Raw genomic sequence first — 16,423 nt, 5'->3', positions numbered from 1 at the left:
ACAGGCATGATTGAATAGAAATCTGCAACTGCAGTAATGGGTGACATTGCAAGTCTCCAAAGGGTCAAAAATCCAGGGACGTTTCTGAAACGGAAGAAATGTGAATTCTGACACCATTTCCATTTATCTGTTACTCAGCTATGTTTTTTAGAAAAAGTCCACCCTTAATGCATTGTTAGTGCTGGTATTGTTCACCATTCTCCTTCAAAGACCTGACGCATTTTCTACACTTCTTTCATTAGCTCAGATTTAACAGGGCAAGTCCTTTTTCTCTGCTGCTACCTGGCCATCTGTCAATACCAATAAAAATCTACAGAAACCCAAGACACTCGTAATCAAAAGGAAACCTTAGCTCAGCTAACAGCTTGCACCTGAAACAACAGAATTTTTGTCACTGTCATACATAGAAACTGAGAATCTGAAGACAGTGGTTTGAATTTTAATGACAAAAACAAGCAATGGCTTCCCTACTGAAATAGCCAAAATTTCCTCATAGAAGTCATCTTTGCCTACCAGAATTAAGGGTTACATTCAGCTGCCAACCACTTCTCAGACTGAATCGACTCTTTTAAAATGTAACATTTAGGGATTCTATACATTCAACTTGTCTCAGTTACTTCAGGAGTGAGACTCAGTTGCTTTGATTAATGTTTCCAATGCAAACAAATTACAAAGTGCACTGAAGTGGATAAAAACACAAATTACATTTCTAGTTGGGAATAGATTGTTGTGACTTTATGACATGGCAGCTGCTACTTAAATTTAAGGATTATAAGAAAAAGGCAAAATGGGAGATAAAACCATATGTGCTATCAATGTACTGGTAGATATCTTTCATTCTAATTTCTCTATTCAGGGAAAGTTTTTTTAAGGAGATGATGAATGTTTGCAAAGCAGTTTCCCAAAGAGCAGTCAGCTGAAATTCAAATGCTAAAGCAGCCGCAAATCAACTGCTAAAATTTGGATGCAATGTAGTAATTTTCAAGTCGTGCCTGCAGGCCATAGACATTCTTGTTACAGTCAGTGAGATTTTAATTTTAAAAAGAAAAGCTGTTGCAGCCTTGAACTTGCTGAGCTTCAGTGAAAAAGAATGAGCAGCGCTGCTCCAGTCACAGCTATTTAGCTATCAGAATAAGCAAAAGTAGCCCTGAGAGCTGCAAATGTGCCACTGAATGTAAAGCTGCACTGCAGGCATTTTATTTGCATGTCTCAAATATATTCGACTCCGCACTGAAGATGTTTTATTACCTCCTGTATTGCCTGTTGTCCACAGGTATCAGACTTGGTTAGCTCATGGTTCTTCCAGTTTCTCTTAGTAATAAGAATGATTTGTATTTCTCTCTATCTTGAAGGAATCCTGACCTCCTGCTCCCAGTTTCTGCCAGGCAGCACAGGCCATAGCTCCCTTCTTGATTTCCCCCCACCACTTACACTCCTGGCAGTGGCCTGATTGATTTTCCCTCTGTGTGCTTTGAAGACTTCCTGCTGCTGCTTGCCTCAATCTTCTTATAAAAATAAAATTAAACTCAACAGCAAAGTATTTACTTACATAATTCTAAACAAATAGTGAAAGCTAAGTAATAATCATAAATAAAAGAAATATTCAAGGTTACCCACAAGTATGAACCATCTTAAAAGGATGGACAGAAACGCAATTCTTCCGCCTTCTAGTCAGAATGAAATTTCAAAGTTTAAACAAAAACTCAAAGAAACAAAAAAATCAGCATGTGACTAGACATGTAGAACACTTTAATCTCAAAAAAAAAAAGAAATCGTAATTGTTAACACCCAAACCACTCAGTGGCCATTAACTTAGAACATTTGATTTGTAAAGGACAATTGCCTTATTTTTATTACATTCTCTTCCTAAATACAGAGCACTGAAAACTCTGCTGGCCTTGAGTTACAATTTCAGGGTATTCTCAATTACATACTAAAATAATGATGGTCCCTGAAGGTGTTCTTTCAGATAAAATGGAAACACTGGCATTATTCAGTCTATCTGCATTTTAGACGCAAAGTAAGAATTCCCAGTGAAAGAAAAACTTTTGCACTCCATTAAAATCAATTAAAAAAAAAGAAAAGAATCCCCATGCCTTAATCTAAATTGCTTGAAGCATTCCCTTGAACTTTTACAAATTATGTAGAAAGTCATTCTGACAACTGAGGAAACTCTAACAAATATTTAAAAGACTTACCCTGGTAACAGCTTCTGGCTAAATAAAATTCAGAAAAAATGAATTCTACAAAGACTTGTTGCGGACATTTGCCAGAAAGGTAATGTATTCTTAAAGTTTCTCAAAAGCTGCAAACTCTTTACAAAGTGAAAAGCCCAAACTAACAATACTAAAAATGCACAAAGCTTTTTTTTCTAGTGTATTTATTTCCTCCTCTCTCTCCATCTTTTTTTTTTTTTTTGAAATGTGAGTAGTGTAGAACTCATTTTGAGTTCTATAATCACTTTAATAAAAAAGGAGTCTCCTCTTCTGCTGCATAACAGAAAGTAAAATGAAAATAGTTTCATGTGTAGATAACAGTATGAAACCAAGAGATTCAAATGGTTTAGAAGAGAAAGGGGAATTCTATTCTTACAGTGTCAAGTAATCACACAACAAACATAAAGTTAATTGTGGTGGTAGATTCCAAGCAGGTTTCCACAATGAACTCTCAGAGCTGCCTAGTCTCAGTAACCTGTACTTTCCTTAACTTTTTGCAGAATGCACAGTAAAATGCAGACCTTAACCAGATGAAGGCTTCATGACACAATTCTGATACAAATTTTTACTAATATTAGTACTAGAAATAAATATTTTATTTTTATGCACCAGTCTGTCTGGAAATATGTATCCAGCAAGCAACACCTTGAATATCTGTGCCATCAGTTATGGAAAAAGTTCTGCTGGTGTGTACACACAGGCACACAGCACAAAAGCTTTAACACTTACTCTGCTCTTTCTTAGGATGGATAAATACGGGTTCCTATGTTCCTAACAACCTGTCAATGTAAAATTATCTTTACTTCACTTAGGACTAGAACTGTCTCAACAGCAATTTCATCCTCAAGGGGAGAAAATAATTAAGCCCTGACACACAAACTTGAATTATTTCAAAGGACTCAATCCCAATAGTTATAAATAAGACACTGAAATAAAGTTTCTTGTCCTAAGAAGACTTCTTTGTCCTGCAGTGCATTGAAGAGACTGGGAGTAGTTGATATGCATCCCAGATCAGCAGGCACAGATGCAATTCCAGTATTTCTTTCAATGTAATTTTCATTACAGTTTTGTCAGGGTGTTACAGCTCATACACAGCAAAGGCACTGTCAGCGTAGAGCACTCAATGGGCAATTTTCCTGATTTCATTAACAGCAAGGCAAGACACCCACACAGCTGGGTAACATCACTCAGGTGTTTCAGCATTTGTTTCCTAAAAGGATTATAGCAGGAATTAAAATTAAAATCTTACTTGACTTCACAGGAATGGATGCTTAACTCTTTGTGGAGGAGTCCACTTGTAAGGTGGAACACCAGGACAGAGCCATTGCTGGTACCTATAAAAATTGATTAAAGAAATATAGGCACATATTTTATTTTTTTCTTCCATACTTTAGTGCAAATTCAGCATTTACAGCTATTTCTGTCTCTCTATCTTATTTTTAGATACCTGTAACTATTATATTTTACAATTTTAGAAAAACTATTTTAATGTCTAGCACTTAAATCCCAAATATTTAACCCTCTGCAGCCACTGATATCCACCTGGATCAAGATATTTTTCCAAACCTTTTTGTAGAGGCTGTAGAAAATCTGATTGTTCTTCTTGCATTTCTACAACACACCCATCCAGCTGCAGAAGAAAGGAATGCTTCTTTTTGCTTTGATTACTGGAGATGAGTAAATGCCTCAAGGAAATGTTTTAGCTGTTATCCACCAATAATGCCAGGGGAGAATCCTGGGTAGATTTTATGGAATCATTGAAGTAATTCTGCTTTCTCATCCCTGAAATAATGACTTCTTTCAAATTAGAAATCAGTAACTTAGTAGCTATGAGCTTCAATTACATCAAAAACCTTCTGAAATACTGAAACTTACAATTTTCCATTAGACACTTTATATTCATATCAACTTTATGAAATACAACAATGGATACCTAAAGAGCCATTCAGGTATGTTAAATTTGCAAAGACTTTGCTGCAAATCGCTTTGCAAATAGGGAACCTATTTGCTCCCTAATCTTTTTATTTCACCTGTTTTAACAGTTACAGCTCATGGAAAACCACAGGTTACATTTTAGCAGCATTACATCACATCATGATAGACTGCCTACGGTTTAGAGCACAACTCTGAAAGAGGATGCCAAAAAAAATTAGGTTTAAATAGGGAGAACTTCGAGTTAATAAATCAGGTGTTCACTGGCAACTCTTTTAATATCTAGATGACTTTAAGTACATTTGTGGTAAGACAGAATAGATTCATCCAGGAAAAATAGCGTGCTGCGAGTGTAATTTTAGAAACTCACATCAGAGCAAAAATAAATTCTCTGTAAAGTTCATTTACTTATTCCAGGAATGCAGGGCTGCAGAAGTCAGTATTTCCTGACATTCAGAATGAAGTGAAAGCAACATGTAAAATGCTGAGTGTATCAACAGACCAATATCACAGTAAACGACAGGATAAATACAAACTTACTATATACAGCATCTTTCAGGTAGCATTGCTTAAACCCAAGGCAGGAAAAAAGAACCCAAAGACTATCAAAGAAGCAAACCAATACTGCAATAAGTTACACAGGATCAACAAATAGATTTTTATTAGCAACTATATTTGCATTTAATACTGAATATATTGTTTTCAAGGCACTCACCAACAGCAAGGATGGGCTCATACTGTTTGATGTTTTTGGTTGTGAGGGGCGGGCACATGCGGATGGCAAACGGAGGCAGAGGCAGCCCTGACAGAAGTCCTGTCAGCAGGAATTTGAGGTGCACTTCCTGCAGAAATGAATTCCTTAACTCTTCTCCAGCGCTTGCACCTTGCCCTGCTTAAAAATGAAAGCTCTTGTTAGTAAGAAATTATAATTGGAGATGTTATGGAAAGTTTTCAGACAGGAATTTATATAATAAAAAGCTACAAATGCAGAAGGCACATTTGTTCCTCTTGAGCTTTGTATGATGAAACTTTTTGGAAAAATGGTTGCCATCTAGATTTCACAAAGATGGCATGTGTCAGATACATCAGCTTCTACGATTAGGATCAAAAAATCAAAGTGTTTTGGCCAGATTCCATTTTAAAACACTATTTTTCCTCGAAGAAAATGAACTTGGAACACTGGTCCTCAACATAAAATCCTCAAGAGCATTCATTTGATAATTTCTTTAGCAAACAGGAATTCTTTTTATTTCAGACTTACCATTAGAAAATAATTCTTAAGTTCTTAAGAAAAGTAAGATGTACAATGATTCAAAACCATAAGAAATTAGTAGCAGTAGTATCAATGAAAGAAATTCTTACCAATCATGTTGTCTAATGAGAGGTCTGGAAGTTTATTTTGGAATGCTCCTACAGGGATTCCACAGAAGGAGACTGGGGAGTACAGAGGTGATGCACTTGAACTGCTGCAAAAAAAACGGAAACAAGTTCCTCATACAAGGACAATCTCCATCCCCAAGGGACTCAAACAGCCCCTGCAGCCTTGGCAGCCATGTCCTGCTGGGCTGGGGCAGCTCTGTGTCATGAGCAAAGAGCAGAGACCTACTTGGCTCTTACAGTATTACATTTTTCCTGGTTATATAATCACGACAAAGATCAATGTTTTAGAAATGACTCTTAAGAATAGAAGAAGTAAAACCCAAGAACATATGGATTCTAAGTGGCTTTCCTGGATATGCAGCACAAGGAATACATCTAGCAGTATTTTTGAGAACAGCAAGAATAAAACCACTAAATCTCTGATGAGGAACAAAAGGATCTATGTTGGAAATCTGGTACTACTGACATTTAAAATAATTCTGTTTCTTTTATGGCAGTAAGTTATTTGTTTTATTTCATGGTACTTTAAAGGGTTATTGCAGCAGAACAACCTTAATACAATGAATGTTCAAAGCACTGTATTACTTCACACAGTATTTTGAGAGACTGCTCAAAATGTAAAATTTTAAAGGCTCTGTGTATCAAAACATTGTTTATACCACCCTATTCCAGTCACCTGCTGTGCAGCTTCATATTGCTCAGTGTCAAATTCACACAAATCCAGCAGAAAGCCATTCCCCTACTAAAAGCATAGTTCTTTACAGACTCATTTTGGTCCTTACATATGACAGAAAGTGAGGGATCCATTCCTAAGGAAAATTATATGGTCTGAAGAAAGCCAAATGAGAGGAAAATGCTCCCCCAAAATAATGTGAACAGTCATTCTATCTTTTGTTTTCTTAGTCCAGACAGTCAGGATGGAACTGCCTTTTAAAGTGAAAAGAGTAAATATAGTTCCTGCACTTCCTCAAAGAAAGGGAACTGATCTATCTGGGTGACATAGTTTGCTCCTCTTCCTTCACCCACACACATGTACAGTACTTGAAACACTTCCACACACAGAAGGATTACTGTTGACTTTAAAATACAATGAAATACTGAACACCACTTGTAAAAAAAAGCAGCTTTGGTAAGAAAAGGAAATCCCATTACCTGTTCCGCACATTTCTGCCAGAAATGCTGGATTTTAATTCCCAGATCATCACCCTGCCATCACTGACTATGAGCGCTGCAGAATTCTCATTCACTGGGCAGCACACCATGCTGAAGGGTCGAACTGTTTTGGTCACCCTGATGGCATCACACTGACTTCTTAAATCATAAACCAGCTCCTGAACTGGGTCTGGATCTGTAACATCAACATCCCCCAGAGGACAAAAAATTTGGGTGAAAAATATGTAATGAGATCAATCAACAAAGGTAAATTTGAAGAACAACTGAGCTCTTAGATTGAAATCCATGTGCTTCCTGTGCAACCATTAGGAAAAGCAATCAAAAACTACACACTCTTGATCTTGCTGTACACAAAACGGCTCTGGAAAGCTCTCCAAAATGTAACTCTGTCTTTGTACTATATTATTCCATATGAATCTTGTAAAACCTAAAAAAATAACTGTTTCATAGCTGGGATTAATATGCACCTGCTCTCCACAATCTGAAACTCCAGGTTCATTGGTAAACCTGGAAGTCAGTACAGTAGCTCACTAGAAATTAGCAAACTGCCCAAACCAAAATAAACAAACAAAAATCACTGTTTTCCCTTTTTTCCAGTCTCCACCATTAGATTTAAAAGATCATTCTTAGTAACATTTCATGAGACAAAAGTTTAATAATTCAGATTTAATCTAAATTTAAGCCCATATCTTAGCTCTAAAATAAATTTTTCCAATTGACCAAATGACTTCCAAAATCTTGTGTTTGTCTGAAAAATGTTTTTTCTTAAAGATAAAAAGAAGGCCATAATCATATTTTACTTAAAACATTCTTGTATATGGTACTGTTAAGCTACTTAATAACTCAAGTATTATGTAGTGATAGAAGTATTTTCAGGATATTAATAGAAACTATTTTGCACATAATATCAGAGAAGTCAAAAACTGTTTAGGGAAAATGTAGCATAAATTTCAATTTAAACTCAATATATAAGAGACAAAACGCTAGAATGGCTGTAATTCATCATCCTGCGTGGGGCATGATGGTCATTACTGGTGTTAAATTATTAATTAAAATGCATCAAAATTCATTTCTGGACATTTTTGACACAAAACTCACCTGGCTCCTCATTTGGAGTTGCAGTGATGCTGCAGTTGGATCTGCGAACCCTTAATGTGATACAACCATTTTCATGTAGGCAAAATAACCCATCCCTCTGAAAACAAGGAATTACCTGGGCAAAGAGATGTCTGTTAGATTGCATACTCAAAATCCTACCCTTTGCAAAGGACACTTGCAAGGGAACCTACAACTCCTGATGTTTAAGCAAACCATTAAAAATGCTACCATTAAGGCAACACTTCCATTAATTTCTTCAGCTACAGGGTTTGTGACTAAGGAAGTCAATTAAATTGAAAAATTGAAAGGTTTTGATTGAATTGTTTGCTGTTACAAGGATAAAACCCAATCAAATCTTCCTTACCTGTATGAAAGGCACCCCTGTCCTTTCAATTGCAATCACACCCACTGTCTGATTCACTTCCAAGTCAAGGATCAGAATTTCCCTGGGATACAGTAAGAGCATGTAGTTTCTTTTGGAAGGCAAATATGACAACTGAAGACAGTCGTTGAGTGTTACAGATTCAGCACTGGAAAATCAGACATGAACTTTTATCAGCTGGTGTCAACAAACAGAGCAAGTTCAAAATAAAATTAACAGTTTCGTTTTTCCTGCAATTGCATTTTTTCAAGTAACCTCTATTTTGATAACAAGGCAATTGCAGATTTCCATTTATCTGTCAGAGCATCACCGACTTCCAAAAACACATTCTGTTGACTTTTGTCTAAATAAGATTATAGAGTAATTTTAAAAATTGCACTTCATTCAAATGGAACAAGTGTAATTCTTGCACATCTCAAATCCAAAGCAATTCACTTGGGAACAGTGCTGGCTGCCCTGACATTTACTGGCATTCATGGGAAATTACCCTCAGACACAGTGCTTACTCCAATTTGTACACTGTTGTGCTTATTACCTTACAGGCTTTAACCTAAGTACATTGATAAAATATACAGGTATACAAAGCATTATCTGAGAAGAAGTATTTGCAACCTACCTTGGTTTTTCATTACTGATTAGGATTTTTACTTTATCAAGGGCCTTTTTGGCCCCTGTAGCAGCAGCCAGCTTGTTGTGAGAAGGACTGGAATGGGGACTAGAGATGTAAACTTTCTTCCCTGAGCTGGCAGGAGCTTTGGAAGGGGAGAAGTCAGAGATGAACACAATTCCTTCACTAGTGAGCACTGGACCAAGAAAGAAAAATAGCACAATTCAGTCTGAAATTTGATTGTGGCATTCCATTTTAATGGCATTTTGATGAGGAGAAATGCTAATAACTTCGGTAATACTGTATCAGATAGAAAACTTGCAATTCTAGACAACCAGCACTTTACAACTGAAAGAGCAGCAGATGGTCCATTACAATCAATTAATAGCCACAAAACTCAACTTTTCAAAATTAAGTTTATATTAAAAACTACTGTGTTACTGCCAGAAAGAGTTGTTCTCTCTCATCAACTGTTTTTAAGATTCACAATGCAAATAGAAGGCAGAATACACATAGACTGTATCACCATATTTTGTTCTTATGCAGAGCATGGCTCAAATAATCATTAATTCACATTATTTATGTTGCAGCATAAAGCTCAGCTAAAGTGTTTATAGAAGGTTGAATGGTATGGCAGAAAAAAAAATCCCCAGACTACAAAGGCTGGCAACTGCACAGTCTCATTACAGATCAGAAGTGGTGACGCTAAACTCAAGAATAAAATGGTGACTTTCTTATTTCTCTCAGTTTCTTTCTGCTAAAATTAATAAATCTGTACTACATCCCCCTTGACATCCGAATTGCTTCTGGTACTGATCTCACACTGAGTCCTCTAAAATCCTTTCTGTTGAAAATAACGTTTATTCTTGGTCTACTTATCTCACTGGCTTCTCCCTCAGCACCCATCCTTTTACATTTCACAGGGCTCTCTATACTTGGCTTTCTCCAGCTCCCTCTCTACACACTTCACACTCCCTTTCGTAAAGTCTCAAACATTTCTTTTCAGATCTCTAACTTCTCCACTCACGCCTGCTTTTCCCCTTCCCACACAACAGCATCCTCTGAAATAAGATTCCACACTGGCCAAAGGTTCCCTGTCTTTGCTTTCAGACTTCTTATTGGCATTTCTGACATTATTGTCTCTAATCCATTACTTTTAATTTCAACATTTACATTCTAGTTTAACGATTTTCCTGGTCACACATATCTAGACCCCACTGTTTTATACATATTAACTTACAAGCTAAATGTGAGGGATCAAAGGGGTCAAATGAAAAAGACAGGATATTTTCAGCATAACTCTTCTTCCAAAGTTTGGTGCCTGTGTCTGCATTCCACAGTACAATATAGTTAGGTGGGTGAACTGCAAGCAGTAAATCTCTGGAAGCATCTTGATTCCATAGCCACTGCATGTCTGTCAAAGGAAACAGGGAACAAATTTATTATTTGGGATGGTATCAGTATTGGACCTGGAAATAAATGTCTTCTCCATTCTAAATCCTTTTAATCAGTCTTAAGCTCAAGAGTAAAATGAAACTGAGTGTGACACTCAAAAATGCAAGTACAGTGCTTAAAGAACAGGATCAACTGAAAGGGGTACAATCATCCCAGCTGGGCATCATTTAAATATTCAGGATAAATGGACATTGAAGACTAAGTTTTCTGTCAGTAAGAACAGAGAGACCCCTCAGCTCCTTGCAAGGAGCTGTACAGAGCTCTGTACATGCTGACAGGGCAGTGCTGGAGACAGGCAGGCAGTGGATGAAGGCTCCCCAGGGCACCTCCTACCAGTCACTACATGACCTCACCAGCTCACAGATTTCTACAGTTCATAGGTATTAAGATGTCAAAAAAAAAACCCCTCTTCCTTCCTCAGCTGTTATTCTGTTTTACCAATTCAGCTCATTCAGAGCTGGTAAGAGCTTTCCCTAATTTCACAGAAAATGTAAGACTTCATTTGGCCTGAGAAACTGTAGAAATCTTCAATTGTCATGGTCAGAACTCCTTTAAACGTTCAGTGAATTGGTGTCAGGAGCAAATAAAACCCAATTTATAATGCAAGAACAAAGTAAAAAAGCTTACAAAAGGAAGTGTGGCCAATAAAGAAATTTTCAGTGGCCCAGTATCAGACTTAAAATATTGCATTTTCTTTCACAGGATTTATAAAACAGAAAAATAACAAAAAAACCCACCCTAATTTCATAAGAGGACTTTCATATAATAGGTTAAAAAACCCACCAGGTATGACATAAGCATCATCATAAATTTTTAAAATAGCTGAAATGCTCAAAAAACCCCAACCCCAACTGAAAGGCACAAAGATGTATTTGACATAATAAATGTTATTATTTCAGTCAATAACATTCATAAAAATAGATTCTACCTTTTTGCACAAGATCTTGGAAAACATCACCATAATGAATTAAATCTCACAGCATTCCTCTGGGGGACAGTAAATCTTACATTTACTCATAAAATGAACAAGCAAACATACAGAAGGCTGGTAATCCCAACAGGAAAACTCCCTGTCAGAACTGAGCACAGTTTATAATAGGCAGGTGATGGATTTGTACACAATGCTCCATAAAATAAGTCCTATATAAACATCAGGCACTATCATTACCTTGAATGGGCTTTGAATGTTCCTGTATTTCACAGCGAGCAGTTCCTGTTGCCACATCCCACACAATTATTTTTCCTGTGGCATCAGCAGAAGCCAAACGTAAGGAATATGGAGAGCCAATATTGTGGTGGTAATTTTCCTTAGCCCATTTAACCTGAAAATACAGATGGGAATTGGTTAAAGGAGACAAATATATAACACAGACACCACACTTCATGTTCTTCAGATAGATAAATAATGAACTCAATAAAAAAGCATGGTAATAGTTAAAGCCAACAGCACCTGTAACATACCTTTAAGCTACCATCACTTGTGTAAATTTAAGGTAGGTCACCACTGTGCTGCATGACTGCATGGCTGATATTCTCAAATTACATAAATCAACAGTTCTCGTTCCTGAAGGTAACTACAACAATCCAAACATACACACCATGTATGTAAAGAATTTACTCAAATATTTAGAGGAAACTAAATGGCAGTGTTTAAGATTCTGTGGGCCCCCACAAACCTAAACCCACTGACTTCCAAACAAATGAAAGCTGAAAAATTATCATTCCATTTTTATACACATCCTAAAACGTGTAATTTTCTGAATCTAGCCAACATATTGTGGTACTGGTGAGGAAGGAAGGTTAGTCTTTCATCTACGTGTTGGCTCCTAACTAAATAACAAAATAAGGTATTGCTGACATTTGATAACTTTTTGGTTATTTTCAGCACGTTGCCACCACTGATTTCCAGGTACCACTTTCCACTTTGGGATTTCAAACTGCACAGGCTTGTAAATTGGTAACACTTACGAGAAATCAGTGTCTTGAAATCTGAAACACTCAGTCTACAACTCCTCCCGGATAACAAGGGGATGGATAACATTGACTTCTACCTTATCAGTCCCACATGGAGCTGTTTTGCTATCTGCTTTTAAGGCGAACTTCTGCCCCAGAAGAGACTGCAGACACTGACAGAATAAAGAAACATTATTGCTAAGCTAATGGGAATTCACCTGCTACAAAAATTCCACCCTAGCCAGCTACCCATGTGCTGTCACTGCCTGACACAGAAAAGGTGAGGCAAACACAAGACTTTCTGTAGATCCTGAAAACATGACATTTAAAAACTGAGATAGGATTATCATTAGGCACCACTAACTTTGCTCCATGAAACAGATTTACAGCAGCATTCAGAGCCCTGCAGGCACCTTTGTGCTGCCCCTCTCAGAGGTGTGAGCAGGATGTATCTCACAAACCAGCTGAATCAAATACACAAATGTGACACGTGCATAGCACACAATCTCTAGCTCTAGCTATAAATTCAAAATATGTTTCTACCAGAGTCACAAAGAATTCTTGAGAGACTCTCCTCTACCTATAAATTTCATTTTTGCAATTCCTGCTTCCCCGCTGTTCAAGAAAGAACTACCCCTGAGGATATCTGCATGTATAACTGTAATTGTAAAAACCTACAAAGCTACTTATTTCTCAGTTAAATATATACTACTTCAAAGCAAATTCCAAGTCTGGAAAACATCCTTTCTCAAAGGAGGAGTTGTCACCAAGTTCAGAACAAAAAGGAGACCTTTACATGACCAGCCCTGACCAGAAGAGCCCATGTGATGCTTCCACACCATGAACCTCTTTCCTCTCTGCAGCCACACTGCTCCAACAAGGTCCCCACACAGGACTTGACCTTCTGATAAGAGAAATTATTTTCTAACAGTATTAGTCACTGTCTACCCTGACTTCAAAATACAGCAGCATCAGAAACAGGAACCAGAGGTGACTTTCTTTAATTTCCACAATCCATACCACCTCATTTATAAGGCCTTATTATCACTGTTTACTAATGCATCAAAAAGGACACAAACATAACTTCAATCCTCTCATTCTTGTGATAGATGAAAAAACTTCTCTCATAATTAGATTTTCTTCTGTAAAAGCATGCTTTCAGTACTCTTTGTACAGGTAAAATCGGATACAATCCATGTCATACAAAGTCATCATCCTCCCACAAACACCTTTTGGACAGATGGACAACTAACATGGATCAATTTCCAGTTAAGCTATTATCTATCCCAAACACAGTTATGACAGCCAAAAGACACAATGTATTTAAAGGAAAATAGCAAAATGGACTGCAAAAGAATCATGAAACAATTGCTTTTTTCTTTGTTTTCTTCATAACAGATGTAGAGTACTTTGGAATTTTTCAGAACTGAAGCACAGGTTTTTTGGGAGAAGATCCCCATGGACTGAGTTTGCTGGGGTGAGCCTCTACTACAAGGAGTTTAAGTCAGACTTACACAGCCACTCCAGCTTATTTATGCTCTTAGCTTTTATAAACTCATTAAAAAAACCAATTTAGGAATTGAAGAAAATTTCTTAGAGATGTAAAGGTATCTGCAATCATCATGGGCTCATAATCATTTCTTATATAACGCCTATTTCTTAAAGTAGAAGGGAATTTCTTTACATTCTTTCACCTCATAAATTAGCCATTGTCTTACAGTCTACTTCTGTTCATAAAGCTTCAGGTAGTGACTTTGAAAAATTATCTTATAAATTATTGGACTTCAGCACTTCTTTTCCTATTGAAATAATGTAACTTCTCAAAGCTAGCAAATGTAACCAAAACTCATTAAAATGCTATCACTGCATGGAATAATATCAAATTTTGCTACAATTTGTTATCTAAGCTAAGTGAAAATGTTAAAGCAGAATGCACAATGAACCTTTTTCTTCTGCTATAAAAACATCCCACCAAAATCCCCCTATGACTCTATTATTCTTCATAAATTACTGACTGCCTTCTAATAAATACAGCACTTGTGCCAGGGACCATCAAACACATCTGCCAGGCAAACAATCCTCTAAACCTTAAGTGAATCTGTCATTGTCCACAATCAAAGAAATGATGAATCAAAGAAATACATTCTGTTCCACACTCCACCCAAAGTCAAGCTCTGCAATTTCAAGTCAAGGACCTTCAAAGGAAAGCACAGGCAGCCTACGCTTAAACTAAAATTTTAACCATTTTATATCACTAAAATAAATGTTCAGCTTTGTCTGCTATTGTTCCTTTTCCATAGGTAAAAAAATTTTAAAAAGCTCAAAAGTAGCTTTCTAGACAAATGGTGCACTTCCCACAACAGGGAGGATGAGAAAGGGCAGCAGTGAAGAGCTCCATTTGGTATTTTGTAATGTTCATTTGAAATCCTCTCATGCTATCAGCTCTCCTAGAAATGTATCTATGTTCTGTAACACTAACAAATGTTTCTAGATAGTCTATATTTTATATTCTATATCTACGTTTTCTAGAAAGACATACCATTAACCTCAGCTCGAATTTCAGCACATACGGTTTGACTTAGCTGCAAAAGAGATCACCTAAAATATGGGTATTTTACATCACATTTCATGTGAAAATCACATGGAACATCATGTCAAGTATTTACAGTGATTTAGAACGATAACATCTGCACCAGAACCAATATACCTTAAAGCAGACACATCTCACCTTGACAACACTGGCTTTGTGTCTTTCCAAAACCTGCAAAGTCTGAGCAGAATTGGCATCCACTACCAGCACGAGGGAATGGCATCCATATGCAATCAAACCTTGCCAGCCCCTGGAAGAGCACAGAGCATCATCAACAACTAAAATGGAACAAAAGCTCTTCGCATCAGGAATGAGGAGTTTTTTTGGTAAGATGAATGCATGCTACTAGAAACCATAATTGATGTTTATCAGACGATAAATACTATTTAGTAACATAAAAGCATTATAAAATAATATTGCACTGTATGCTGAAAGCCTAAGCCACCACAAAGCACCTCTTTGTGTCCATCTCTAAAAGTCTTCCTCTCTAAGTTTAAAACATCACATAGGAATTCATGAAGAGCATTTCCAAATTTTACACGTACGAACACAGGTAAGAAATATATCTGCAATTATATAATTAATTGCGTATTTTTAAACTATTTATTTACTTATTTACGGACAAAAAAGGAGCATGTTAACAATTATTACAGTAACAGGGAAAATCTGCTGAGGCCTGTCTGACTTCAGGATAAGATGACAACAGTATCACAGAATGGTTTGGGTTGGGAGGGACCTTAAAGCTCATCCAGTGCCACCCCCTCCCATGGGCAGGGACACCTCCCACTGTCCCAGGCTGCTCCAAGCCCCGTCCAACCCGGCCTTGGGCACTGCCAGGGATGGGGCAGCCACAGCTCCTCTGGGCACCCTGTGCCAGGGCCTCAGCACCCTCACAGGGAAGAATTTCTTCCTGATACCTAATCTCGACCTAATCTGCTTCAATGTGAACCCAAGTGTCACTGCCGGGAGGGACTGGGCCACTCTCGTCCCTGGGCACGGCTTTGTCCCTGCCCAGAGCTGGACAGCAGCAGCTCCACGGGCTCCGTGCCTGCGCTGTGCCGGCCGCTCCAGGCGATGGATCCATCGATATCCCAGCCCCCGATTCCCGACGCTGCACGGGGGCTCCCTGGACGCCCCGGCACCAGCGTGGCCTCGCAGGCGGAGGCAACGCCGGGGCAGAGCCAAGCCCGACCCGCGGCTGCGGCCAAGGAGCATCGGGGGGACCCGGGACCCCGCGCCCGCCCGCGGCCCGGCCCTCACCAATCCGCCGCGCCCCGGTTGGGCGCGCTGAGGGCGCCCGTCAGGGTCCGCGCCGGCAGCTTGATGTTGACGGTGAAACGCTGCATAGCGAGGCCGGTAGGCAAAGGAGCCCAGAGCGCAGCCCGGCGGGGCGGCCCCAGCCCCGGCAGCCGCTGCCGAGCGCCGCGGCCCTGCCGGCACCGCCCCGCAGGAAGCGCCGCCTCAGCGCCGCCGCCGCTCGCAGCTCGGCCGGGGCCCCGCGGCCCGGGAACGGCAGTTCCGCCGCCCTGCCCTGCCCTGCCCTGCCCCGGCCCTGCCCCGGCCCTGCCCCGGCCCTGCCCCGGCCCTGCTCCGGCCCTGCCCCGGCCGGACGTGGCCCTTCCGGATCTCGGAATCGT

The 16,423-nt window shown here is 38.8% G+C and overlaps 1 protein-coding gene across 2 annotated transcripts in view; it reads right to left on the bottom strand.

Moving 5' to 3' along the window:
* WDR11 (WD repeat domain 11) overlaps nt 1–16,171 on the bottom strand; it is a 34,994-nt gene extending 18,823 nt beyond the window's left edge. The window contains exons 1-11 of one of the 2 annotated variants that reach the window (XM_082286524.1): nt 16,047–16,171; nt 14,925–15,036; nt 11,412–11,565; nt 10,029–10,202; nt 8,798–8,984; nt 8,164–8,329; nt 7,800–7,914; nt 6,681–6,876; nt 5,511–5,614; nt 4,864–5,040; nt 3,466–3,550 (exon numbers count right to left, since the gene is read on the bottom strand). In XM_082286524.1, coding sequence (XP_082142650.1) covers nt 3,466–3,550; nt 4,864–5,040; nt 5,511–5,614; nt 6,681–6,876; nt 7,800–7,914; nt 8,164–8,329; nt 8,798–8,984; nt 10,029–10,202; nt 11,412–11,565; nt 14,925–15,036; nt 16,047–16,132 — 1,556 coding nt within the window. In that variant the 5' untranslated portion in view covers nt 16,133–16,171. The remainder of the gene's footprint in view (nt 1–3,465; nt 3,551–4,863; nt 5,041–5,510; nt 5,615–6,680; nt 6,877–7,799; nt 7,915–8,163; nt 8,330–8,797; nt 8,985–10,028; nt 10,203–11,411; nt 11,566–14,924; nt 15,037–16,046) is intronic. The other variant, XM_082286525.1, reaches the window with a different exon arrangement.
* Nucleotides 16,172–16,423: the final 252 nt, after the last annotated feature.

Source organism: Coloeus monedula (genome assembly GCF_965178545.1).
Source record: "Coloeus monedula genome assembly, chromosome: 8".
Lineage (NCBI taxonomy): Eukaryota > Metazoa > Chordata > Aves > Passeriformes > Corvidae > Coloeus > Coloeus monedula.
Note: the sequence above shows the minus strand (reverse complement) of the source record. Positions and strands in the feature narration are given on the sequence as shown.